At 52.4% G+C, this 25,923-nt stretch overlaps 1 protein-coding gene across 1 annotated transcript in view; it reads left to right on the top strand.

Annotated features, from left to right (window-relative positions):
• Positions 1-617: 617 nt before the first annotated feature.
• Positions 618-25,923, top strand: part of LOC311165999 (glutamate receptor ionotropic, kainate 5-like) — a gene marked incomplete at its 3' end in the record, with an annotated part of 47,888 nt that continues 22,582 nt past the window's right edge. The window contains 8 exon segments of the mRNA XM_084227492.1: positions 618-646; positions 8,027-8,181; positions 10,906-11,070; positions 13,729-13,826; positions 16,240-16,405; positions 21,368-21,546; positions 22,942-22,995; positions 25,318-25,479. Of these exon segments, the coding sequence (XP_084083618.1) occupies positions 8,076-8,181; positions 10,906-11,070; positions 13,729-13,826; positions 16,240-16,405; positions 21,368-21,546; positions 22,942-22,995; positions 25,318-25,479 (930 nt within the window). The 5' untranslated portion in view covers positions 618-646; positions 8,027-8,075.

Here is a 25,923-nt window from a genome sequence, read left to right as displayed (position 1 = left end):
CGGCTCAGCCACGCCCCCAGCGCCCAATCACCCCCCGGCTCAGCCACGCCCCAGCGCCCAATCACCTCGCTTCAGCCACGCCCACCCTCCAATCACAGCGCTCCATTTCCCTTCAAACCCCGCCCCTCTTTCCCCATTGGCCGCTTCATTTTAGCCCCACCCACCGCCTCCCAGTGCCGATCAAGCCCCGCCTCCTGTTCCAAGCCCCGCCCCCGGACGCTCCCACGCCGCTTTTGGGGGGGGGGGGGGCGGAATCCCCTCCCCCTCCCCAAATTCCCCCCAAACGTTTGGGGGGGGTGGGGGAGGGGGGTAAAAAAATTTGGGTTGGGGGGTGGGGGGAGGGGAGGACGCGACCCCCCCCCCCCCCTTTTGCCCCCTCCCCATTTCCCGGGGGGGTCCCCGGGACCCTCCCCCACCCCCCTCCCCTCCCCCTCCCCCTCCCCTCGCCGCCGTCGGAGCCGCGAGCAGCGAAACCGGGGGGGCCCTGCCCCCACCCCCCCCCACCCCCCCCCGGTGCCCCCTCCCCTCCCCCCCTCCCCCTCCCCTCCCCCCCCCCGCCGCACCGGGAGCTCGAGACGCGGCTCGGCCCCCCCCGAGCCCATCCCCCACCCCCGGGCCGGGGGGGCTGCGGCGGCCGCGCGGCCTCGTGAGTGCGGGGGGGGAGGGGAGCACCGGGAATTTGGGGAGGGGGCGGCGGGGGGGAGGGGAGCACCGGGAATTTGGGGAGGGGGCGGCGGGGGGGGAGGGGAAAAGGGGAAATTTGGGGGGGGGGGAAAATGGGGAAAAAAGGGAATTTGGGGAGGGGGAGGCGGCTCCGGTGAAAGCGACCGGGACCGGGATCGGGATCGGCACCGGGAGGGGGGAATGGAACCCCCGGTACCGGAACCGGGATCTGGGGTCGGTACCGGGATCGGGAACCGGGAGGGGAGAATGGAACCCCCGGTTCGGGATCGGTACCGGAACCGGGATCGGGAGGGGGGAATGGAGCCCCCGGTACCGGAACCGGGATCTGGGGTCGGGACCGGGATCGGGACCCTGGAATGCCCCCCCGGTTCGGGATCGGTACCGGGACCGGGATCGGTACCGGGATCGGGATCGGGACCGGGATTTGGGAGCGGGGCCCGGGAATGGCCCCCCCGGTTCGGTACCGGGATCGGGATCGGGACCCGGGATCGGTACCGGGAACCGGGAATGGCTCCCCCGGTTCGGGATCGGGATCGGTACCGGGATCCGGGATCGGTACCGGGAATGGACCCCCCCCGGTTCGGAACCGGGATTTAGGATCGGTACCGGGAACCGGGATCAGCACCGGGAGGCGGGAATGGCCCCTCCGGTTCGGGACCCGGGATCGGTACCGGGAGCCGGGAATGGAACTCCCGGTTCGGTACCGGGATCTGGGGTCGGTACCGGGATCGGGATCCGGGATCGGCCCCCCCGGTTCGGGATCGGTACCGGGATTTTGGATCGGTACCGGGAATCGGGATCGATAACCGGAATGGCGCCCCCGGTTCGGGATCGGTACCGGGATCTGGGGTCGGTACCGGGATCGGTACCGGGATCGGCCCCCCTCGGTACCGGGATCGGTCCCGGGATCGGCCCCTCGGTGCCGGTGTCGCTCCCGGTCCCCGGACCCAGCCCCCGCCGCCCTCCGGTACCGGGGCCACCCCCGGGCCCGCTCTCGGTGCCGCCCCCGCGCTCCCGGTGCCGCTTTGCCCCCGCTCCGTCCGCGCTGCCCGGTACCGGTACCGGAACCGCCGCTCCCGGCCCCGATCCCGGCTCCCAGCCCCGGTACCGGCCCCGGTTTCCGGTGCCGGGTCCGGCCCCGCTCCTCCAGCCCGGATCGGCCCCGGCTCCGTCCTCGCTCCCGGTACCGATCCCGGACCCGGCACCGGCTCCGGTACCGATCGCGGCTCCGTCCCCGGTACCGATCCCGGCTCCGGTACCGATCCCGGCTCCGTTCCTGGCTCCGGTACCGATCGCGGCTCCACCCCCGGTACCGATCCCGGCTCCGGTACCGATCCCGGCTCCGTTCCCGGCTCCGGTACCGATCGCGGCTCCATCCCCCGGTCTCGGTTCCCGGACCCGTTCCCGGCTCCGTCCGCGCTCCCCGGTACCGATCCCGGACCCGTTCCCGGTTCCCATCCCCGGTCCCGATCCCCGGTCCCGGGTCCCGGTCCCGGTCCCCATTCCCGGTCCCATTCCCGAGTCCCGGTTCCGGTTCCGTTCCCGTTCGCGGTCCCGGTTACGGTTCCGATCCCGGTTCCGGTTCCAATTCCGGTCCCATTCCCGATTCCCGGTCCCGGTTCCGGTTCCGTTCCCGTTCGCGGTCCCGGTTCCGGTTCCGATCCCGGTCCCGGGTCCATTTCCGGTCCCATTCCCGGTTCCCGGTTCGGCTCCGGTTCTGATCTCGGTCCCGGTCCCGATTCCCGCTCCCGGATCCATTTCCGGACCCATTCCCGGTCCCGGTTCCGGTTTTGATCCCGATCCCGGTTCCGGGTCCAGTTCCGGATCCATTCCCGGTCGTGATCCCGGTCCCGGTCCCGGATCCATTTCCGGTCCCATTCCCGATTCCCGGTGCCGGTTCCGGTTCCGTTCGCGGTCCCGGTTCCGGTTCCCATCCCGGTTCCGGTTCCGGGTCCATTTCCGGTCCCATTCCCGGTCCAGATCCCGGTTCGGGTCGCGATCCCGGACCCATTCCCGGTCCCGGTTCCATTTCCGGACCCATTCCCGGTTCCGGTCCCGGTTCCATTTCCGGACCCATTCCCGGTTCCGGTTCCGGTTCCGGTTCCGTTCCCGGTTCCGTTCCCGGTCCCATTTCCGATTCCCGGTTCCGGTCCCGATCCTGATCCCGGTTCCGGTTCCGGTCCCGGTTCCATTTCCGTTCCCGGTTCCGGTCCCGGTTCCATTTCCGGTCCCGGTCCCGGTTCCGGTTCCGTTCCCATTTCCGGTCCCGGTTCCGGTCCCGGTCCCGTCCCCCCCCTCCCCTCCCCCCCCCGAATTCGGGACCCCCCAAATTTCCGGTGCCGGGTGGGGGAGGGGCGCGGCCCGGGGGGTTTTTTTTGGGGGGGGGTCCCGTTCCGGGGGGGGGGGAGGGGCGGGGGCGGCTCCGGTGAGGAGGGGGGGGGAGGGGCGGGTGGGGGAGGGGTCGCCCCCGGTTCTCCCCTCCCCCCTCCCGCCGCCGTTGCCAGGCAACCGCAGCATCCGCGGGGCCGTTGCTTGGCAACCGTTACCGGGTGGGGGATGGGAAACCCCGGGGACCCCTCCCCCAATTCGGGACCCTCCCCCAATTCGGGGATCCCCAAAATCCCCGGAAACGGCCCCAAAACGGGAGCGGGGGGAGGGGCGAGCCCCGAAATAGGAACGGGAGCCGCCCCTCCCCCACCCCCCCAAAATAAATGACCCGAAATTGGCGGAAATGAACCCAAAATGAGCCCGGGACCCCTCCCCAAAATGAGCCCGGGACCCCTCCCCAAATCACCCCGGGACCCCTCCCCAATTCCCGAGACCCCTCCCCAAAATAACCCCGGGACCCCTCCCCAAAATGACCCCAGAATGACCCAAAATTACCCAAAATGACCCACCAAAATGACCCAAAATAGGCGGAAATGAACCCAAAATGAGCCCGGGACCCCTCCCCAAAATGAGCCCAAATAGCCCCAAAATGAGCCCGGGACCCCTCCCCAAAATAACCCCGGGACCCCTCCCCAAAAATGACCCAAAATTGCCGGAAATGAACCCAAAATGAGCCCGGGACCCCTCCCCAAAATAACCCCGGGACCCCTCCCCAAAATGACCCCGGGACCCCTCCCCAAAATGAGCCCGGGACCCCTCCCCAAAATAACCCTGGGACCCCTCCCTAAAATGAGCCCGGAATGACCCAAAATTACCCAAAATGACCCAAAGTAACCCCGGGACCCCTCCCCAAAATGAGCCCGGGACCCCTCCCCAAAATGACCCCGGGACCCCTCCCCAAAATGACCCCGGGACCCCTCCCCAAAATGATCCCAGAATGACCCAAAATGAGCCCGGGACCCCTCCCCAAAATGAGCCCAAATAGCCCCAAAATGAGCCCGGGACCCCTCCCCAAAATAATCCCGAGACCCCTCCCCAAAATGAGCCCGGGACCCCTCCCCAATTCCCGGGACCCCTCCCCAAAATGACCCCGGGACCCCCAGCGGAGCGGGGCCCGTCCGGGGGGGCGGGGCGGATTTTGGGGAGGGGTCCCGGTGTCGTTTTGGGGTCATTTTGGGGTCATTTTGGGTCATTTTGGGTTATTTTGGGGAGGGGTCCCGGGGTTATTTTGGGTTATTTGGGGTCATTTTTGGGAGGGGTCTCGGGGTCGTTTTGGGGTCATTTTGGGGAGGGGTCTCGAGGTTATTTTGGGTCATTCTGGGGTCATTTTGGGGAGGGGTCTCGGGGTCGTTTTGGGGTCATTTTGGGCCATTTTAGGGCTATTTTGGGGAGGGGTCTCGGGGTCGTTTTGGGGTCATTTTGGGGTCATTGTGGGGAGGGGTCTCGGGGTCGTTTTGGGGTCATTTTGGGCCATTCTGGGGTCATTTTGGGGAGGGGTCCCGAGGTTATTTTGGGGTCGTTTTGGGGCAGTTTGGGGGAGGGGTCTTGGGGTCATTTTGGGGTTATTTTGGGGAGGGGTCCCGGGGTTATTTTTGGGTCATTTTGGGGCTATTTTGGGATATTTCGGGTTTATTTCGGGTTTATTTTGGGGTATTTGGGTTTATTTTGGGTTTATTTTGGGGTATTTGGGTTTATTTTGGGTTTATTTTGGGATATTTTGGGATATTTTGGGGTTATTTCGGATTATTTTGGGTTTATTTTGGGGTTATTTCGGATTATTTTGGGTTTATTTTGGGTTTATTACGGGTTATTTTGGGATATTTTGGGTTTATTTTGGGATTATTTTGGGATATTTTGGGATTTTGAATTATTTGGATTATTTTGAGTTTATTTTGGGATAATTTCAGTATATTTTGGGATAATTTCGGATTATTTTGGGTTTATTCCGGGATATTTTGGGATAATTGAATGATTTGGGAAATTTCGGATTATTTTGGGTTTATTTTGGGATATTTTGGGATATTTTGGGATTATTTTGGGATATTTGGGGATATTTTGGGATTATTTTGGGATATTTTGGGATATTTTGGGATATTTTGGGGTTATTTCGGATTATTTTGGGTTTATTTTGGGATATTTCGGATTATTTTGGGTTTATTTCGGGATATTTTGGGATATTTCAGGTTTATTTTGGGATATTTTGGGATTATTTTGGGATATTTTGGGTTTATTTTGGGATATTTGAATGATTTGGGGATTATTTGGGGATTATTTTGGATTATTTCAGGTTTATTTTGGGATATTTGGGATATTTTGGGATATTTGGGTTTATTTTGAGTTTATTTCGGGATATTTTGGGATCATTTTGAGATAATTTCGGATTATTTTGGGATTATTCCGGGATATTTTGGGTTTATTTCGGGATATTTTGGGATATTTTGGGATATTTGAATTATTTGGGATTATTTTGGGTTTATTTTGGGATTATTTCAGGTTTATTTTGGGATATTTTGGGATTTTGGGGATTATTTTGGGATATTTTGGGATTATTGAATTATTTGGGACATTTGGGATTATTTTGGGTTTATTTCAGGATATTTTGGGATATTTTGGGATTATTGAATTATTTGGGATATTTGGGATCATTTTGGGATATTTTGGGATTATTGAATTATTTGGGATATTTGGGATCATTTTGGGATTTTGGGGATTATTTTGGGATTATTGAATTATTTGGGATTATTTTGGGATAATTTCAGATTATTTTGGGATTATTTTGGGATATTTTGGGATATTTGGGATTATTTTGGGTTTATTGAATTATTCGGGATATTTGGGATTATTTCGGGTTTATTTTGGGATATTTGGGATATTTTGGGATTATTTTGGGATAATTTTGGATTATTTTGGGATAATTTCGGGATATTTTGGGATATTTTGGGTTAATTTCGGGATATTTTGGGATAATTGAATTATTTGGGATAATTTCGGATTATTTTGGGTTTATTTTGGGATATTTGGGATATTTTGGGATATTCTGGGATTATTTTGGGATAATTTCGGGATATTTTGGGATAATTGATTTATTTGGATTATTTTGGGATTATTTCAGGATATTTTTGGATATTCTGGGATTATTTGGGGTTTATTTTGGGATATTTGGGATTTTGGGGATTATTTTGGGATAATTGAATTATTTGGGATATTCTGGGATTATTTTGGGATAATTTCGGGATATTTGGGATAATTGATTTATTTGGATAATTTCGGGATTATTTCAGGATATTTTGGGATATTCTGGGATTATTTGGGGTTTATTTTGGAATATTTGGGATTTTGGGGATTATTTTGGGTTTATTGAATTATTCGGGATATTTGGGATTATTTCGGGTTTATTTCGGGATATTTGGGATATTTTGGGATTATTTTGGGATAATTTTGGATTATTTTGGGATATTTGGGATATTTTGGGATATTTGGGTTTATTTTGAGTTTATTTCGGGATATTTTGGGATCATTTTGAGATAATTTCGGATTATTTTGGGATTATTCCGGGATATTTTGGGTTTATTTCGGGATATTTTGGGATATTTTGGGATATTTTGGGATATTTGAATTATTTGGGATTATTTTGGGTTTATTTTGGGATTATTTCAGGTTTATTTTGGGATATTTTGGGATTTTGGGGATTATTTTGGGATAATTGAATTATTTGGGATAATTGGGATTATTTTGGATTTATTTTGGGTTTATTTCGGGATAATTTTGGGATATTTTGGGATTATTGAATTATTTGGGATATTTGGGATCATTTGGGGATAATTTCGGATTATTTTGGGATAATTTTGGGATATTCTGGGATCATTTTGGGATATTTTGGGATTATTTTGGGATAATTTCAGGATATTTAGGATTATTTTGGGATTATTGAATTATTTGGGATAATTTTGGGATTATTTCGGGTTTATTTCGGGATATTTGGGATATTTTGGGGTTATTTTGGGATTATTTGGGATATTTTGGATTTATTTTGGGATATTTTGGGATAATTTCGGATTATTTGGGGAATATTTCGGGATATTTTGGGATTTTGGGATTATTTTGGGTTTATTTCGGGATATTTCGGGATATTTTGGGGTTATTTTGGGATATTTTGGGATATTTTGGGGATATTTTGGGATTATTTTGGGATCATTTTGAGATAATTTCGGATTATTTTGGGATTATTCCGATATATTTTGGGTTTATTTTGGGATATTTTGGGATATTTTGGGATATTTTGGGATATTTGAATTATTTGGGATTATTTCAGGTTTATTTTGGGATATTTTGGGATTTTGGGGATTATTTTGGGATTATTGAATTATTTGGGACATTTGGGATTATTTGGGGTTTATTTCAGGATATTTTGGGATATTTTGGGATTATTGAATTATTTGGGATATTTGGGATCATTTTGGGATATTTGGGGATTATTTTGGGATTATTTTGGGATTATTTTGGGATATTTTGGGATATTTTGGGATTATTTTGGAATAATTTCAGGATATTTGGGATTATTTTGGGATATTTTAATTATTTGGAATATTTGGGATTATTTTGGGTTTATTTCGGGATATTTTGGGATTATTGAATTATTTCGGGATATTTTGGGATATTTTGGGATTATTTTGGGATTATTGAATTATTTGGGATATTTGGGATTATTTTGGGTTTATTTCGGGATATTTTGGGATATTTTGGGATATTCTGGGATTATTTTGGGATAATTTCGGGACATTTTGGGATAATTGATTTATTTGGATTATTTCGGGATTATTTTGGGTTTATTCTGGGATTATTTTGGGATATTTTGGGATATTTGATTTATTTGAATAATTTCCTGATAATTCCCTGTAATTGGGGGCGGGGGTCTCACCCCTCCCCCCCCCCTCCTCCCCCCCTCCCCCCGCAGGCGGCCGGAGCCCCCCCCGCCCCTCCCCCTCCCCGATGAGGAGGGGGCGATGCCGCGCCCCTCCCCCACCGCGCTGCTGCTGCTGCTCCTGGCGGGAGCCGCGACCCCCGGGACCCCCCCCGGGGGCAGGGCCGCGCCCCCCGCGCTGCGCATGGGTGAGAATTGGGGCAAAAAATGGGAATTTTGGGTTTTTTTGGGGTCAAAAATGTGAATTTTGGGATTTTTTTGGGATTTTTTGGGGATTTTTTGGGGGTTTTTTTGGGGTTTTTTGGGGGGTTTTGGGGTTTGGGATCATCCCCGTGGGCAGGGCCGCGCCCCCCGCGCTGCGCATGGGTGAGAATTGGGGCGAAATCCGCGGATTTTGGGGTTTTGGGGGTCAAAAATGGGAATTTTGGGATTTTTTGGGATTTTTTTGGGATTTTTTGGGTTTTTTGGGGGTTTTTTGGGGGTTTTGGGGTTTGGGATCCTCCCCGGGGTCAGGGCCGCGCCCCCCGCGCTGCGCATGGGTGAGAATTGGGGCGAATTCCGGGGATTTTGGGTTTTTTGGTGTCAAAAATGTGAATTTTGGGATTTTTTTGGGTATTTTTTTGGGATTTTGGGGTTTTTTGGGGGGGTTTTGGGGTTTGGGATCCTCCCCGGGGTCAGGGCCGCGCCCCCCGCGCTGCGCATGGGTGAGAATTGGGGCGAATTCCGCGGATTTTGGGTTTTTTTGGTGTCAAAAATGTGAATTTTGGGGTTTTTTTGGGATTTTTTGGGATTTTTTTGGGTTTTTTGGGGGTTTTTGGGGGGTTTTTGGGGTTTGGGATCCTCCCCGGGGGCAGGGCCGCGCCCCCCGCGCTGCGCATGGGTGAGAATTGGGGCAAAATCCGCGGATTTTGGGGTTTTTGGTGTCAAAAATGTGAATTTTGGGGGTTTTTTTGGTATTTTTTGGGATTTTTTGGGGATTTTTGGGGGTTTTGGGGGGGTTTTGGGGTTTGGGATCCCCCCCGGGGTCAGGGCCGCGCCCCCCGCGCTGCGCATGGGTGAGAATTGGGGCGAAAAATGGGGATTTTGGGTTTTTTTTGGGGTCAAAAATGTGAATTTTGGGATTTTTTTGGGATTTTTTGGGGATTTTTTTGGGGTTTTTTTGGGTTTTTTGGGGATTTTGGGGTTTGGGATCCTCCCCGGGGGCAGGGCCGCGACCCCCGCGCTGCGCATGGGTGAGAATTGGGGTGAAAAATGGGAATTTTGGGGTTTTTTGGTGTCAAAAATGGGAATTTTGGGATTTTTTGGGGATTTTTTGGGGGATTTTTGGGGTTTTGGGGGTTTTTTGGGTCTGGGGGTTTCTGGCGGACCCCGACCCCTCTCTGACCGCCCCTCCCCCTCCGCAGCCGCCATCCGGGACGAGCGGGGGGAGGGGCTCAGTGGCATTTGGGGCCATTTTGGGTCATTTTGGGTCATTTCGGGGTGATTTTTTTGCCGATTTTTGCCATTTTTGGGGGGATTTTTTTCGGTTTTTTTTTGTTTTTCGGGGTTTTTTGGGTCTGGGGGTTTCTGACGCCCCTCCCCCTCCGCAGCCGCCATCCTGGACGAGCGCGGGGGCTGCGGGCGGGGCGATTTTGGGTCATTTTGGGCCATTTTGGGGGTTTTTTACCATTTTTTGCCGATTTTTGCTATTTTTCGGGGGATTTTTGTGGGTTTTTTTTGGGTTTTCGGGGTTTTTTGGGTCTGGGGGTTTCTGACGCCCCTCCCCCTCCGCAGCCGCCATCCTGGACGAGCGCGGGGCGGAATTCAGTGAGATTTTGGGTCATTTTGGGTCATTTTTGCCATTTTTTTGCCATTTTTGGGAGGATTTTTTTCGGGTTTTTTTTGGGTTTTTGGGGTTTTTTGGGTCTGGGGGTTTCTGACGCCCCCTCCCCCTCTCTGACCGCCCCTCCCCCTCCCCCAGCCGCCATCCTGGACGAGCGCGGGGGCTGCGGGCGGGGGGATTTTGGGTCATTTTGGGCCATTTTGGGTCATTTTGGGCCATTTTGGGTGAATTAGGGGTGATTTTTTTGCCGGTTTTTGGGGTTTTTTTGGGGTTTTTGGGGTTTTTTGGGTCTGGGGGTTTCTGGCGGACCCCGACCCCTCTCTGACCGCCCCTCCCCCTCCGCAGCCGCCATCCTGGACGAGCGGGGGGAGGGGCTCAGTGGCATTTGGGGCCATTTGGGGCCATTTTGGGTCATTTTGGGTCATTTTGGGTCATTTCGGGGTGGTTTTTTTCGGGTTTTTTGGGGGTTTTTTTTGGGTTTTCGGGGTTTTTTGGGTCTGGGGGTTTCTGACGCCCCCTCCCCCTCTCTGACCGCCCCTCCCCTCCCCCAGCCGCCATCCTGGACGAGCGCGGGGGCTGCGGGCGGGGCGATTTTGGGTCATTTTGGGTCATTTTGGGTCATTTTTGACATTTTTTTGCCATTTTTTGGGGGATTTTTTTCGGGTTTTTTTTGGGTTTCGGGGTTTTTTGGGTCTGGGGGTTTCTGACCTCCCCTCCCCCTCCCCCAGCCGTCATCCTGGACGAGCGCGGGGGCTGCGGGCGGGGCGATTTGGGGCCATTTTGGGTCATTTTGGGTCATTTTTGCCATTTTTTTGCCATTTCTGGGGGGATTTTTGTGGGTTTTTTTTTGTTTTTCGGGGTTTTTTGGGTCTGGGGGTTTCTGACCGCCCCTCCCCTCCCCCAGCCGCCATCCTGGACGAGCGCGGGGGCTGCGGGCGGGGGGATTTTGGGTCATTTTGGGCCATTTTTGGGGTTTTTTGCCATTTTTAACCGTTTTTAGCCGGATTTTGGGGGATTTTTGTGGGTTTTTTTTTTGTTTTTCGGGGTTTTTTGGGTCTGGGGGTTTCTGACGCCCCTCCCCCTCCCCCAGCCGCCATCCTGGACGAGCGCGGGGGCTGCGGGCGGGGGGAGCGCCTGGCGCTGGCGCTGGCCCGGGAGCGCGTCAATGGCGCGGGGGGGGGGCGGCCCCCGGCCCGCCTGGAGGTCGATGTGTTCGAGCTGGCCCGGGACAACCAGTACGAGACCACCGACACCAGTAAGGGACACTGGGAGGGACTGGTTTGTACTGGGAGGGGTTTGGGAGGGGTTGGGAAAAAACTGGGAGGGGCTGGGAGCGGCTAGGAAAGGGTTAAAGGGGGATTTGGGGGCACTGGTTTGGACTGGGATGGACTGGGAGGGCACTGGGAGGGGTCTGAGGGGCACTGGGAGGGCACTGGGATCAAACTGGGATGGACTGGGAGGGACTGGTTTGTACTGGGATGGACTGGGAGGGGTTTGAGGGGCACTGGGAGGGGCTGGGGAGGGGCTAGGAAAGGGTTAAAGGGGGATTTGGGGGCACTGGTTTGGACTGGGAGGGACTGGGATGGACTGGGAGCACTGGGAGGTCGATGTGTTCGAGCTGGCCCGGGACAACCAGTACGAGACCACCGACACCAGTAAGGGACACTGGGAGGGACTGGTTTGTACTGGGAGGGGTTTGGGTGGGGCTGGGAGGGGCTGGGATCAAACCGGGAGGGGCTAGGAAAGGGTTAAAGGGGGATTTGGGGGCACTGGTTTGGACTGGGATCAAACTGGGAGGGGCTAGGAGCGGCTAGGAAAGGGTTAAAGGGGGATTTGGGGGCACTGGTTTGGACTGGGAGGCACTGGGAGGGCACTGGAGGGGTCTGAGGGGCACTGGGAGGGGACTGGGATCAAACTGGGAGGGACTGGGAGGGAGTGGTTTGTACTGGGATGGACTGGGAGGGGCTGGGATCAAACTGGGAGGGGTTAGGAAAGGGTTAAAGGGGGATTTGGGGGCACTGGTTTGTACTGGGATGGACTGGGAGGGGATTGGGAAGGGCTGGGAGGGGTCTGAGGGGCACTGGGAGGGGACTGGGATGAACTGGGAGCACTGGGAGGGCACTGGGAGGGATTTGGATCAAACTGGGAGGGGATTGGGAGGGGCTAGGAAAGGGTTAAAGGGGGATTTGGGGGCACTGGTTTGGACTGGGAGGGAACTGGGAAGGGCTGGGAGGGGTTTGAGGGGCACTGGGATGGACTGGGATCAAACTGGGAGGGACTGGCAGGGACTGGTTTATACTGGGATGGACTGGGAGGGGATTGGGAGGGACTGGAAGGGGCTAGGAAAGGGTTAAAGGGGGATTTGGGGGCACTGGTTTGTACTGGGATGGACTGGGAGGCACTGGGAGGGCACTGGGAGGGGTCTGAGGGGCACTGGGAGGGACTGGGATGAACTGGGAGGGGATTGAGGGGCACTGGGATGGACTGGGAGGGCACTGGGATGAACTGGGAGGGACTGGGAGGGGCTGGGAAAAAACTGGGAGGGGCTAGGAAAGGGTTAAAGGGGGATTTGGGGGCACTGGTTTGGACTGGGAGGCACTGGGAGGGCACTGGGAGGGGTTTGAGGGGCACTGGGAGGGGACTGGGATGGGACTGGGATGAACTGGGATGAACTGGGGGGCACTGGGAGCACTGGGAGGGCACTGGGGAGGGGCTGGGAAAGGGTTAAAGGGGGATTTGGGGGCACTGGTTTGGACTGGGATGGACTGGGAGGGACTGGGAGGGGATTGGGAAAGGGTTAAAGGGGGATTCGGGGGTACTGGTTTGCACTGGTTTGGACTGGGAGGGCACTGGGATGGACTGGGGGGCACTGGTTTGTACTGGGAGGGAACTGGGAAAGGGTTAAAGGGGGATTTGGGGTCACTGGTTTGTACTGGGATGGACTGGGAGGGCACTGGTTTATACTGGTTTGTACTGGTTTGTACTGGGAGCGACTGGGAGGCGATCTGGGGGGAATTGGGAGGGATTTGGGTTCAGATTTGGGGTGGATTTGGGGGATTTTGGGGATTTTGGGGGATTTGGGTGAATTTTGGGGTTCAGGGTTTGGATTTTGGGGGGATTTTGGGGTTTTTGGGATTTTGGGGTTTTTGGGATTTTTGGGGTTCAGGGTTTTTGGGGTCCCCCCCAGTGTGTCAGATCCTGCTCAAGGGCGTGGTCTGGGTGCTGGGATTTGGGATTTTGGGGGATTTTGGGGGATTTTGGGTGGATTTGGGGGATTTTGGGGTTCAGGAAGGGATCAAGGCTGGGATTTGGGGTGGATTTGGGGTGGATTTAGGGGATTTTGGGGATTTTGGGGTTCAGGGTTTTTGGGGTCCCCCCCAGTGTGTCAGATCCTGCCCAAGGGCGTGGTCTGGGATTGGGGATTTTGGGGTGGATTTGGGGGATTTTTGGGATTCAGGGTTTGGATTTAGGGGATTTTGGGGTGATTTTGGGGTGGATTTGGGTGGATTTTGGGTTTTTTGGGGAATTTGGGGTTCAGGGTTTTTGGGGTCCCCCCCAGTGTGTCAGATCCTGCCCAAGGGCGTGGTCTGGGTGCTGGGATTTGGGATTTTGGGGTGGATTTGGGGGATTTTGGGGGTTCAGGGTTTGGATTTGGGGTGGATTTGGGGGATTTTGGGGTTCAGGGTTTTGGGGGGATTTTGGGGATTTTGGGATTTTGGGGTTCAGGGTTTTTGGGGTCCCCCCAGTGTGTCAGATCCTGCCCAAGGGCGTGGTCTGGGATTGGGGATTTTGGGGTGGATTTGGGGGATTTTTGGGATTCAGGGTTTGGATTTAAGGGATTTTGGGGTGGATTTGGGGTGGATTTTGGGGTTTTTGGGATTTTGGGGTTCAGGGTTTTTGGGGTCCCCCCCAGTGTGTCAGATCCTGCCCAAGGGCGTGGTCTCGGTGCTGGGTCCGGCCGCCAGCCCGGCCGCTGCGGCCACGGTCAGTCACATCTGCGGGGAGAAGGAGGTGAGCGACCCCAAAAACCCCAAAATTCACCCCAAAAACACCTCGGGACCGAAAAACCCCAAAAACACCCCAAAATCCCCGGAATTCACCCCAAAAATCACCTTGGGAACCCCAAAAACCCCAAATCCCCCCAGGGTCAGTCACATCTGCGGGGAGAAGGAGGTGAGCGACCCCAAAAACCCCAAAATTCACCCCAAAAACACCTCGAGACCCAAACCCCCAAAAATCACCCAAAAACCCCCAAATTCACCCCCAAAAATCACCTCGGGAACCCCAAAATCCCCCAATCCCCCCAGGGTCAGTCACATCTGCGGGGAGAAGGAGGTGAGCGACCCCAAAAACCCCAAAATTCACCCCAAAAACACCCTGGGACCCAAAAACCCCAAAAACACCCCAAAATCCCCAAATTCACCCCAAAAATCACCTCAAAAACCCCAAAAACCCCAAATCCCCCCAGGGTCAGTCACATCTGCGGGGAGAAGGAGGTGAGCGACCCCAAAAACCCCGGAATTCACCCCAAAAACACCTCGGGACCCAAAAATCACCCTGGGACCCCGAAAACCCCAAAATCACCCCAAAATCACCTCGGGACCCCAAAACCCCCCAATTTCCCCCCAAAGTTCCCCCCAAAGCCACCCCAAACCCCCCCAAATCACCCCAAAAATCACCAAAAACCACCACGGGAACCCCAAAAACCCCAAAAACCCCAAATCCCCCAAATCCCTGATTTCGGGGCTGATTTTGGGGTGGATTTGGGGATTTCGGGGCTGATTTTGGGGTGGATTTCAGTGGTTTCGGGGCTGATTTTGGGGTGGATTTGGGGATTTCGGGGCTGATTTTGGGGTGGATTTCAGTGGTTTTAGGGTTGATTTTGTTGCTGATTTCTGCGCTGATTTTGGGGCTGATTTCGGGGTTTTGGGGTGGAATTTTGGGCAGATTTTTTGCTGATTTCAGCGCTGATTTCGGGCAGTTTTGGGCTGATTTCGGGCAGATTTTGGTGCCAATTTTGGGGCTGATTTTGGGGCTGATTTTGGCATTTTTGGGCCGATTTTGGTGCCAGTTTTGGTGCTGATTTTGGCGTTTATGGGCCGATTTTGGGCTGATTTTTGGGCTGATTTTGGTGCCGATTTTGGGCCGATTTCAGCGGTTTTGGGCTGATTTTGGAGCTGATTTTGGCGCCAATTCCGTCACCGATTTCAGCGGTTTTGGACTCATTTTGGTGCCGATTTTGGGCCAATTTCGGCATTTTTGGGCTGATTTTGGGCCGATTTCAGTGTTTTGGGGCTGATTTTGGAGCTGATTTTGGTGCCAATTCCAGCACTGATTTCGGCATTTTTGGGCTGATTTTGGGGCCGATTTTGGGCCGATTTTGGCGTTTTTTGGCTGATTTTGGGGCTGATTTCAGTGCCAATTCCGGCGCTGATTTTGGCAGTTTTGGGCTGATTTTTGACACCAATTTTGGCACCGATTTTGGTGCTGATTTTGGCAGTTTTGAGCTGATTTTGGACTGATTTTGGCCTTTTTTGGCTGATTTTGATGCTGATTTTGGTGCAGATTTCAGTGCTGATTTTGGTGCTGATTCCATCACCGATTTCAGTGGTTTTGGACTTATTTTGGTGCTGATTTTGGCGCTGATTTTGGGAGTTTTGGGCTGATTTTGGGCAAATTTTAGTGCCAAATTTGGAGCTGATTTTGGAGCTGATTTTGGTGCCAATTCCAGCATTGATTTTGGCAGTTTTGGGCTGATTTTGGCACCAATTTTGGCAGTTTTGGGCTGATTTTGGGGCTGATTTTGGGGCTGATTTTGGGGCTGATTTTGGTGCCAATTCCAGCACTGATTTTGGCGGTTTTGGGCTGATTTTGGCGCTGATTCTGGCCCTGATTTTGACGGTTTTGGGCTGATTTTGGGGCTGATTTTGGGGCTGGTTTCAGCGCCAATTCCATCACTGATTTCAGTGGTTTTGGACTCATTTTGGTGCTGATTTTGGCACCAATTTCAGCCTTTTTGGGCTGATTTTGGCACTGATTTCAGCATTTATGGGCTGATTTTGGGCCAATTTTGGCCTTTTTGGGCCGATTTTGGCACCGATTTCGGCCTTTTTGGGCTGATTTTGGGCCGATTTCAGCGTTTTTGGGCTGATTTTGGGCCGATTTTGGCGTTTTTGGGCCGATTTTGGGCCGATTTCAGCATTTTTGGGCTGATTTTGGCACCGATTTCAGCATTTATGGGCTGATTTTGGGCTGATTTTGGCCTTTTTGGGCTGATTTTGGGCCGATTTCGGCCTTTTTGGGCCAATTTTGGGCCAATTTCGGCCTTTTTGGGCCAATTTTGGCACCGATTTCGGCCTTTTTGGGCCGATTTTGAGCCAATTTCAGCCTTTTTTCCCCGATTCCTTTTCCACCGTCCCCCCAGATCCCCCACATCCGCGTGGGCCCCGAGGACGCCCCCCGGCCGCCCCTGCTGCGCCTGGCGGCGCTCAGCCTCTACCCCAGCAACGAGGACGTCAGCCAGGCCCTGGGGGGGCTCCTGCGCAGCCTCCGCGCCCCCCCGGCCTCCCTCATCTGCGCCAGGGCCGAGTGTGAGACACTGGGGGGCATTTATGGGGGTCTGGGGGGGATTTATTGAGGATTTATTAGAGATTAATGGGGATTTATTGGGATTTATTGGGATTTATTAGAGATTAATGGGGATTAATGGGGGTTTATTAGGGATTAATGGGGATTAATGGGGGTTTATTAGGGATTAATGGGGATTTATTGGGTATTAATAGGGATTTATTAGGGATTAATGAGGATTTATTAAAGATTAATGGGGATTAATGGTGTTTATTAGGGATTAATGGGGATTTATTAGGGATTAATGGGGATTTATTGGGATTAATGGGGATTAATGGGGGTTTATTGGAGATTAATGGGGATTTATTAGGATTTATTAGGGATTAATGGGGATTTATTGGGATTTATTAGGGATTAATGGGGATTTATTGGGATTTATTAGGGATTAATGGGGTTTATTGGGGATTAATAGGGATTTATTGGGATTTATTAGGGATTAATGGGATTTATTGGGATTTATTGGGATTTATTAGGGATTAATTGGGATTTATTAGAGATTAATGGGGATTAATGGGGATTTATTGGGGATTAATGGGGATTTATTGAAGATTAATGGGGATTAATGGTGTTTATTAGGGATTAATGGGGATTTATTAGGGATTAATAGGGATTTATTAGGCATTAATGGGGTTTATTGGGGATTAATGGGGATTTATTAGGGATTAATGGGGATTAATGATGTTTGTTAGGGATTAATGAGGATTTATTAGGGATTAATGGGGATTTATTGGGGATTAATGGGGATTTATTAGGAATTAATGGGATTTATTAGGGATTAATGGGGATTTATTAGGGATTAATGGGGTTTATTGGGATTTATTAGGGATTAATGGGGATTTATTAGGAATTTATTGGGATTTATTAGGAGTTAATGGGGGTTTATATGGATTTATTAGGGATTTATGGGGATTTATTGGGATTTATTAGGGATTAATAGGGATTTATTAGGCATTAATGGGGTTTATTGGGTTATTGGGGCCCTGGGGGGGCTCCTGCGCAGCCTCCGCGCCCCCCCGGCCTCCCTCATCTGCGCCAGGGCCGAGTGTGAGCCACTATGGGGGGATTAATGGGGATTAATGGGGGTCTGGGGGCGATTATTGAGGATTTATTAGAGATTAATGGGGATTAATGGGGGTTTATTAGGGATTAATGGGGATTTATTGGGTATTAATAGGGATTTATTAGGGATTAATGGGGATTTATTAGGGATTAATGGGGATTAATGGGGATTTATTAGGAGTTAATGGGGATTTATTAGGGATTAATGGGGATTTATTGGGATTTATTAGGGATTAATGGGGATTTATTGTGGTCTGGGAGGGATTTATGGGGGTTTATTGGGGATTAATGGGGATTTATTAGGGATTAATGGGGATTTATTGGGATTTATTGGGGATTAATGGGGATTTATTGGGATTTATTAGAGATTAATGGGGATTTATTAGAGATTAATGGGGATTAATGGGGATTTATTGGGGATTAATGGGGATTTATTGAAGATTAATGGGGATTAATGGTGTTTATTAGGGATTAATGGGGATTTATTAGGGATTAATGGGGATTTATTAGGAGTTAATGGGGATTTATTAGCGATTAATGGGATTTATTGGGTATTAATGGGGATTTATTGGGATTTATTAGAGATTAATGGGGATTTATTAGAGATTAATGGGGATTAATGGTGTTTATTAGGGATTAATGAGGATTTATTAGGGATTAATGGGGATTTATTAGGGATTAATGGGGATTTATTGGGATTTATTGGGACTTATCAGGGATTAATGGGGATTTATTGGGATTTATTGGGTATTAATTGGGATTTATTGGGATTTATTAGGGATTAATGGGGTTTATTAGGGATTAATAGGGATTTATTAGGCATTAATGGGGTTCATTGGGCTATTGGGGCCCTGGGGGGGCTCCTGCGCAGCCTCCGCGCCCCCCCGGCCTCCCTCATCTGCGCCAGGGCCGAGTGTGAGCCACTATGGGGGGATTAATGGGGATTAATGGGGGTCTGGGGGCGATTATTGAGGATTTATTAGAGATTAATGGGGATTAATGGGGGTTTATTAGGGATTAATGGGGATTTATTGGGTATTAATAGGGATTTATTAGGGATTAATGGGGATTTATTAGGGATTAATAGGGATTTATTGGGTATTAATAGGGATTTATTGGGATTTATTAGGGATTAATGGGATTTATTGGGTATTAATGGGGATTTATTAGGGATTAATGGGGATTTATTGGGGATTAATGGGGATTTATTGGGATTTATTAGAGATTAATGGGGTTTATTGGGGATTAATGGGGATTTATTAGGGATTAATGGGGATTTATTGGGGATTAATGGAGATTTATTGGGATTTATTAGGGATTAATGGGGATTTATTGTGGTCTGGGAGGGATTTATTGGGATTTATTAGGGATTAATGGGATTTATTGGGTATTAATGGGGATTTATTAGGGATTAATGGGGATTTATTGGGGATTAATGGGGATTTATTGGGATTTATTAGAGATTAATGGGGTTTATTGGGGATTAATGGGGATTTATTAGGGATTAATGGGGATTTATTGGGGATTAATGGAGATTTATTGGGATTTATTGGGATTTATTAGGAGTTAATGGGGATTTATTAGGGATTAATGGGGTTTATTAGGGATTAATGGGGGTTTATTGGGATTTATTGGGGATTAATGGGGTTTATTGGGGATTAATGGGGATTTATTGGGAGTTGGGGCCGATTTTGGGGTGGATTTTGGAGTTTTTGGGGCCGATTTTGGGTTTATTGGGGCCAATTTTGGGGCCGATTTTCGGGTGGATTTTGGGGTGGATTTTTGGGTTTTTGGGGCCAATTTTAGAGCTGATTTTGGGGCCGTTTTTGGTGATTTTGGGGCCGATTTCGTAACCAATTTTGGGGCCGATTTTGGGGTGGATTTTCGGGTTTTTGGGGCCGATTTTGGGGCCATTTTCGGTGATTTTGGGGCAGATTTTGCAGCTAAATTTGGGGCCTATTTTGGGGCCGATTTTGGGGTTTTTGTGACTCATTTTGGGGCCGATTTTGGGGCCGTTTTCAGTGATTTTGTGACCGATTTCGCAGCTGATTTCGGAGCCGTTTTCGGTGATTTTGGAGCGGATTTTGGAGCCGATTTTGGGGTGAATTTTGGGGTTTTTGGGTCCCAGGCCTGCTGCGTCTGGAGGAGCTGCTGCGGCAGTTCCTGATCTCGCGCTGGGCGCTCTCCATGGGGCCGATTTTGGGGCCGATTTCAGTGATTTTGTGACCGATTTCAGAGCGGATTTCAGTGATTTTGGAGACGTTTTCAGGATGGATTTTGAGGTGGATTTTGGGGTGAATTTTGGCGATTTTGGGGTTTCCAGGCCTGCTGCGTCTGGAGGAGCTGGTGCGGCAGTTCCTGATCTCGCACTGGGCGCTCTCCGTGGGGCCGATTTTGGGGCCGTTTTCAGTGATTTTGTGACCGATTTTTGGGCAGTTTTTGAGTACTTTGAGGTGGATTTTGGGGTGAATTTTGGGGTTTTTGGGTCCCAGGCCTGCTGCGGCTGGAGGAGCTGCTGCGGCAGTTCCTGATCTCGCACTGGGCGCTCTCCATGGGGCCGATTTTGGGGCCGTTTTCAGTGATTTTGTGACCGATTTCAGAGCAGATTTCAGTGATTTCGGAGCCGATTTCGGGATGGATTTTGAGGTGGATTTTGGAGCTGATTTTGGGGTGAATTTTGGGGTTTTTGGGTCCCAGGCCTGCTGCGTCTGGAGGAGCTGCTGCGGCAGTTCCTGATCTCGCACTGGGCGCTCTCCATGGGGCCGATTTTGGGGCCGATTTCAGTGATTTTGTGGCCGATTTTGATGCCGATTTTGAGTACTTTGAGGTGGATTTTGGAGCCGATTTTGGGGTGAATTTTGCCCATTTTGGGGTGGATTTTGGGGTGAATTTTGGGGTTTTTGGGTCCCAGGCCTGCTGCAGCTGGAGGAGCTGCTGCGGCAGTTCCTGATCTCGCGCTGGGCGCTCTCCGTGGGGCCGATTTTGGGGCCGTTTTCAGTGATTTTGTGACCGATTTCAGAGCAGATTTCAGTGATTTTGGAGACGTTTTCGGGATGGATTTTGAGGTGGATTTTGGGGTGAATTTTGGTGATTTTGGGGTTTCCAGGCCTGCTGCGTCTGGAGGAGCTGCTGCGGCAGTTCCTGATCTCGCACTGGGCGCTCTCCATGGGGCCGATTTTGGGGCCGTTTTCAGTGATTTTGTGACCGATTTTGGAGCCGATTTCGGAGCCGTTTTTGATGATTTTGAGGTGGATTTTGGGGTGGATTTTGGGGTGAATTTTGGGGTTTTTGGGTCCCAGGCCTGCTGCGGCTGGAGGAGCTGGTGCGGCAGTTCCTGATCTCGCGCGAGGCGCTCTCCGTGGGGCCGATTTTGGGGCGGATTTCAGTGATTTTGTGACCGATTTCAGAGCCGATTTCAAAGCCGATTTTGGGGTGAATTTTGCCCATTTTGGAGCTGATTTTGGGGTGAATTTTGGGGTTTTTGGGTCCCAGGCCTGCTGGGTCTGGAGGAGCTGCTGCGGCAGTTCCTGATCTTGCGCTGGGCGCTCTCCATGGGGCCGATTTTGGGGCCGTTTTCAGTGATTTCAGGGCCGATTTTTGGGCAGTTTTTGGGTACTTTGAGGTGGATTTTGGGGTGAATTTTGGGGTTTTTGGGTCCCAGGCCTGCTGCGGTTGGAGGAGCTGCTGCGGCAGTTCCTGATCTCGCACTGGGCGCTCTCCGTGGGGCCGATTTTGGGGCAGATTTCAGTGATTTTGTGACCGATTTCAGAGCAGATTTCAGTGATTTCGGAGCCGTTTTTGGGGTGGATTTTGAGGTGGATTTTGGGGTGGATTTTGGGGTGAATTTTGGGGTTTTTGGGTCCCAGGCCTGCTGCGTCTGGAGGAGCTGGTGCGGCAGTTCCTGATCTCGCGCGAGGCGCTCTCCGTGCGCGTCCTGGACGCCGAGCAGGACCCGACGCCGCTGCTGAAGGAAATCCGCGACGACAAAGTCCCGACCATCGTCATCGACGGCAGCGCCGCCACCGCCGCCCTCGTGCTGGCCAAGGTCCGACTGGGGGGGATTTTGGGGCGTTTTGGGGGGTTTTGGGGGGTTTTGGAGATTTGGGGCGTTTCAGGGGTTTTTGGGGGGTTTTGGGGTTTTGGGGCATTTTGAAGGGTTTTGGGGTTTTGGGGGGATTTGGGGGGTTTTGGGGCGTTTTGGGGGTTTTGGGGACTTGGGGTGTTTCAGGGGTTTTGGGGGGTTTTGGGGGTTTTAGGGGGTTTGGGGGGGTTTGGGGAGTTTGGGACATTTGGGGCATTTTGGGGGGTTTTGGGGGTTTTAGGGGGTTTGGGGCATATTGAAGGGTTTTGGGGATTTGGGGGGTTTTGGGGGGTTTTAGGGGGTTTTGGGACATTCCAGGGATTTTGGGATTTTTGGGGCATTTTGGGGGGTTTTGGAGGTTTGGGGCATTTTGGGGCATTCCAGGGATTTTGGGACATTTTGGGGTTTTGAGGTGTTTTGGGGGTTTTGGGGTGTTTTGGGGGTTTTGGGACATTTTGGGTTTTGGGGTGTTTTGGGGGTTTTGGGGGGTTTTGGGCATTTTGGGGGTTTTGGGGGGTTTTGGGGATTTTGGGGGTTTGGGGGTTTTGGGGGGTTTGGGGGATTTTGGAAGGTTTTGGGGCATTTCATGGGTTTGGGGGGTTTTGGGGGATTTTGGGGGTTTTGGGGTTTTGGGGGGTTTTGGGGGTTTTGGGGGTTTTGGGGCCTTTTGGGGCATTTTGGGGGTTTTGGGGACTTGGGGTGTTTCAGGGGTTTTGGGGTGTTTTGGGGTTTTTTGGGGGTTTTGGGGGTTTTAGGGAATTTTGAGGGTTTGGGGTGTTTTGGGGGTTTTAGGGGGTTTGGGGCATTTTGAAGGGTTTTGGGGATTTGGGGGGTTTTGGGGCATTTTGGGGGTTTTGGGGGTTTTGGGGCATTTCAGGGGGTTTTGGGGTGTTTTGGGAGTTTGGGGGGTTTGGGAAGTTTTGGGGTGTTTGGTGGGTTTTTGGAGGTTTGGGACATTTGGGGCATTTTGGGGGTTTTGGGGGGTTTTGGGGAGTTTTGGAGATTTGGGGGGTTTTGGGGGTTTTGGGGCGTTTTGGGGGTTTGGGGTGTTTTGGGGGTTTGGGGGGTTTTGGGGGGTTTTGGGGGTTTTGGGGGGTTTTGGGGGTTTTGGGGATTTGGGGCATTTTGGGGGTTTTGGGTGGTTTGGGGTGTTTTGGGGGGTTTGGGGCATTTTGGGGTATTTTGGGGTTTTGGGGCTTTCAGGAGTTTGGGGCATTTGGGGGGTTTCGGGTATTTTGGGGTATTTTGGGGGTTTTGGGGGTATTTTGGGGGGGTTTTGGGGCATTTTGGGGTTTTTGGGGGATTTGGGGGGATTTTGGGGGTTTTTGGGGGGTCAGACCCACCCTGGTGCCCCCCCAGGCCTCGGAGCTGGGGATGACGTCGACGTTCTACAAATACATCCTGACCACCATGGTGAGTGACCAGAGTGACCACTGAGTGACCGCTGACCCCTGAGTGACCCTGAGTGACCACTGACCCCTGAGTGACCCTGAGTGACCACTGACCCCTGAGTGACCCTGAGTGACCCTGAGTGACCACTGAGAGACCACTGAGTGACCACTGACCCCTGAGTGACCACTGAGTGACCAATGAGTGACCACTGAGTGACCACTGAGTGACCCTGAGTGACCCTGAGTGACCACTGACCCCTGAGTGACCCCTGAGTGATCCTGAGTGACCCCTGACCACTGAGTGACCCCTGAGTGACCCTGAGTGACCCCTGAGTGACCACTGAGTGACCCCTGAGTGACCACTGAATGACCCTGAGTGACCCCTGAGTGACCCCTGACCACTGAGTGACCAATGGGTGACCCTGAGTCATCCCAAATGACCCAAACTGACCCAAACTGACCCAAACTGACCCAAACTGACCGCAGGACTTCCCGCTGCTGCGGCTGGACGCTCTGCCGGCCGCTCCGGCCACCGTGACCCCAGTGACCCCAAATGACCTGAGATGAATTTCACTGATCCTAAATGACCCAAAATGACCCAAACTGACCCAAACAGCCCCAAAATGACCAGAAATGGCCCCAAATGACCCAAACTGACCCCAACTGACCACAGGACTTCCCCCTGCTGCGGCTGGACACTCTGCCGGCCGCTCTGGCCACTGACCCCAATGACCCTAAATGACCCCAAACTGACCCAAACTGACCCAAAATGACCCGAAATGACCCAAACTGACCCAAACTGACCACAGGACTTCCCACTGTTGCGGCTGGACGCTCTGCCAGCCGCTCCGGCCACTGTGACCCCAATGACCCCAAGATGAATTTCACTGATCCCAAATGACCCCAAAATGACCGAAAATGACCCAAACTGACCCCAAACTGACCACAGGACTTCCCCCTGCTGCGGCTGGACGCGCTGCCGGCCGCTCCGGCCACCGTGACCCCAAATGACCCCTTGATGACCCATTGCCTGTATTGACCCAAACTGACCAGAAATGACCCAAACTGACCAGAAATGACCCAAAATGACCCAAAATGACCCAAAATGACCCCAACTGACCGCAGGACTTCCCGCTGCTGCGGCTGGACGCTCTGCCAGCCGCTCCGGCCACCGTGACCCCAGTGACCCCAATGACCCCAAACAGCCCCAAAATGACCAGAAATGGCCCTAAAATGACCCCAAATGACCAGAACTGACCCCAAACTGACCCCAAACTGACCACAGGACTTCCCGCTGCTGCGGCTGGACGCGCTGCCGGCCGCTCCGGCCACTGTGACCCCAAATGAACCCTTGACCACCCATTGCCTGCAATGACCCAAACTGACCTCAAATGACCCCAAACAGCCCCAAAATGACCCAAAATGCCCCAAAATGACCCAAAATGACCCAAAATGACCCAAACTGACCGCAGGACTTCCCGCTGCTGCGGCTGGACGCGCTGCCGGCCGCTCCGGCCACTGACCCCAATGACCCCAATGACCCCAAACAGCCCCAAAATGACCAGAAATGGCCCTAAAATGACCCAAAATGACCCAAAATGACCAGAACTGACCCAAACTGACCCAAACTGACCCCAACTGACCACAGGACTTCCCCCTGCTGCGGCTGGACGCGCTGCCGGCCGCTCCGGCCACCGTGACCCCAGTGACCCCAATGACCCCAAATGACCCAAAATGACCAGAAATGCCTCTAAAATGACCCAAAATGACCCAAACTGACCCAAAATGACCCAAAATGACCCAAACTGACCCCAAACTGACCACAGGACTTCCCCCTGCTGCGGCTGGACGCTCTGCCGGCCGCTCCGGCCACTGACCCCAATGACCCCAAATGACCCGAAACAGCCCCAAACAGCCCCAAAATGACCAGAACTGACCAGAAATGGCCCAAACTGACCCAAACTGACCCAAATTGACCCCAAACTGACCACAGGACTTCCCGCTGCTGCGGCTGGACGCGCTGCCGGCCGCTCCGGCCACCGTGACCCCAATGACCCCAATGACCCCAAACAGCCCCAAAATGACCCAAAATGACCAGAAATGACCCAAACTGACCGAAAATGACCCGAAATGACCAGAACAGCCCCAAACTGACCCAAACTGACCGCAGGACTTCCCCCTGCTGCGGCTGGACGCGCTGCCGGCCGCTCCGGCCACCGTGACCCCAATGACCCCTTGACCACCCATTGCCTGCAATGACCCAAACTGACCAGAAATGACCCAAACTGACCCAAACTGACCCAAAATGACCCAAAATGACCCAAAATGACCCCGATGACCACAGGACTTCCCCCTGCTGCGGCTGGACGCGCTGCCGGCCGCTCCGGCCACCGTCCTGGGCTTCTCCATGTTCAACACCAGCCACCGCTTCTACCCCGAGTTCGTGCGGAGCCTCAACATGTCCTGGCGGGAGAGCTGCGAGCTGGGGCCCTACCCCGGCCCCGCGGTGAGGGGGGACCCCCAGAGCCCGGGGGGATCCCCACAGCCATCGGGGGGACCCCCAGGTTTGGGGGGGAGCGCAAAAAACCCCGCGGGAAACGGAGGGGAAACGGCGGAGAAAAGGGAAATTGGGATTTTGGGGGAAAAATGTGCCGAGAAATCTGCAAAAAAATCTCAAAAAAATTTGGGGGTGTGGGGAATTTGGGGGGAAGGCAAAAAACGGGAAAATTTTGGGGGGGGACCCAAAAAAAACCCCAGGAAAAAAGGTGGAAAAATGGGGGAGAAAAGGGAAAATCAGGGAGGGCAAAAATGGCGAGGGGAGCTGCGGGAGTTTGGGGTGAAAAATTGGTGAAAATTGTCCCAAAAAATCGCCAAAAAAACTCAAAAAAATTTGGGGATGTGGGGAATTTGGGGAGAAGGCAAAAAAACCGGGAAAATTTGGGGGGGGACG

This window comes from Fringilla coelebs (assembly GCF_963513975.1).
Source record: "Fringilla coelebs genome assembly, contig: SCAFFOLD_364, whole genome shotgun sequence".
Classification (NCBI taxonomy): Eukaryota; Metazoa; Chordata; class Aves; order Passeriformes; family Fringillidae; genus Fringilla; species Fringilla coelebs.
Note: the sequence above shows the minus strand (reverse complement) of the source record. Positions and strands in the feature narration are given on the sequence as shown.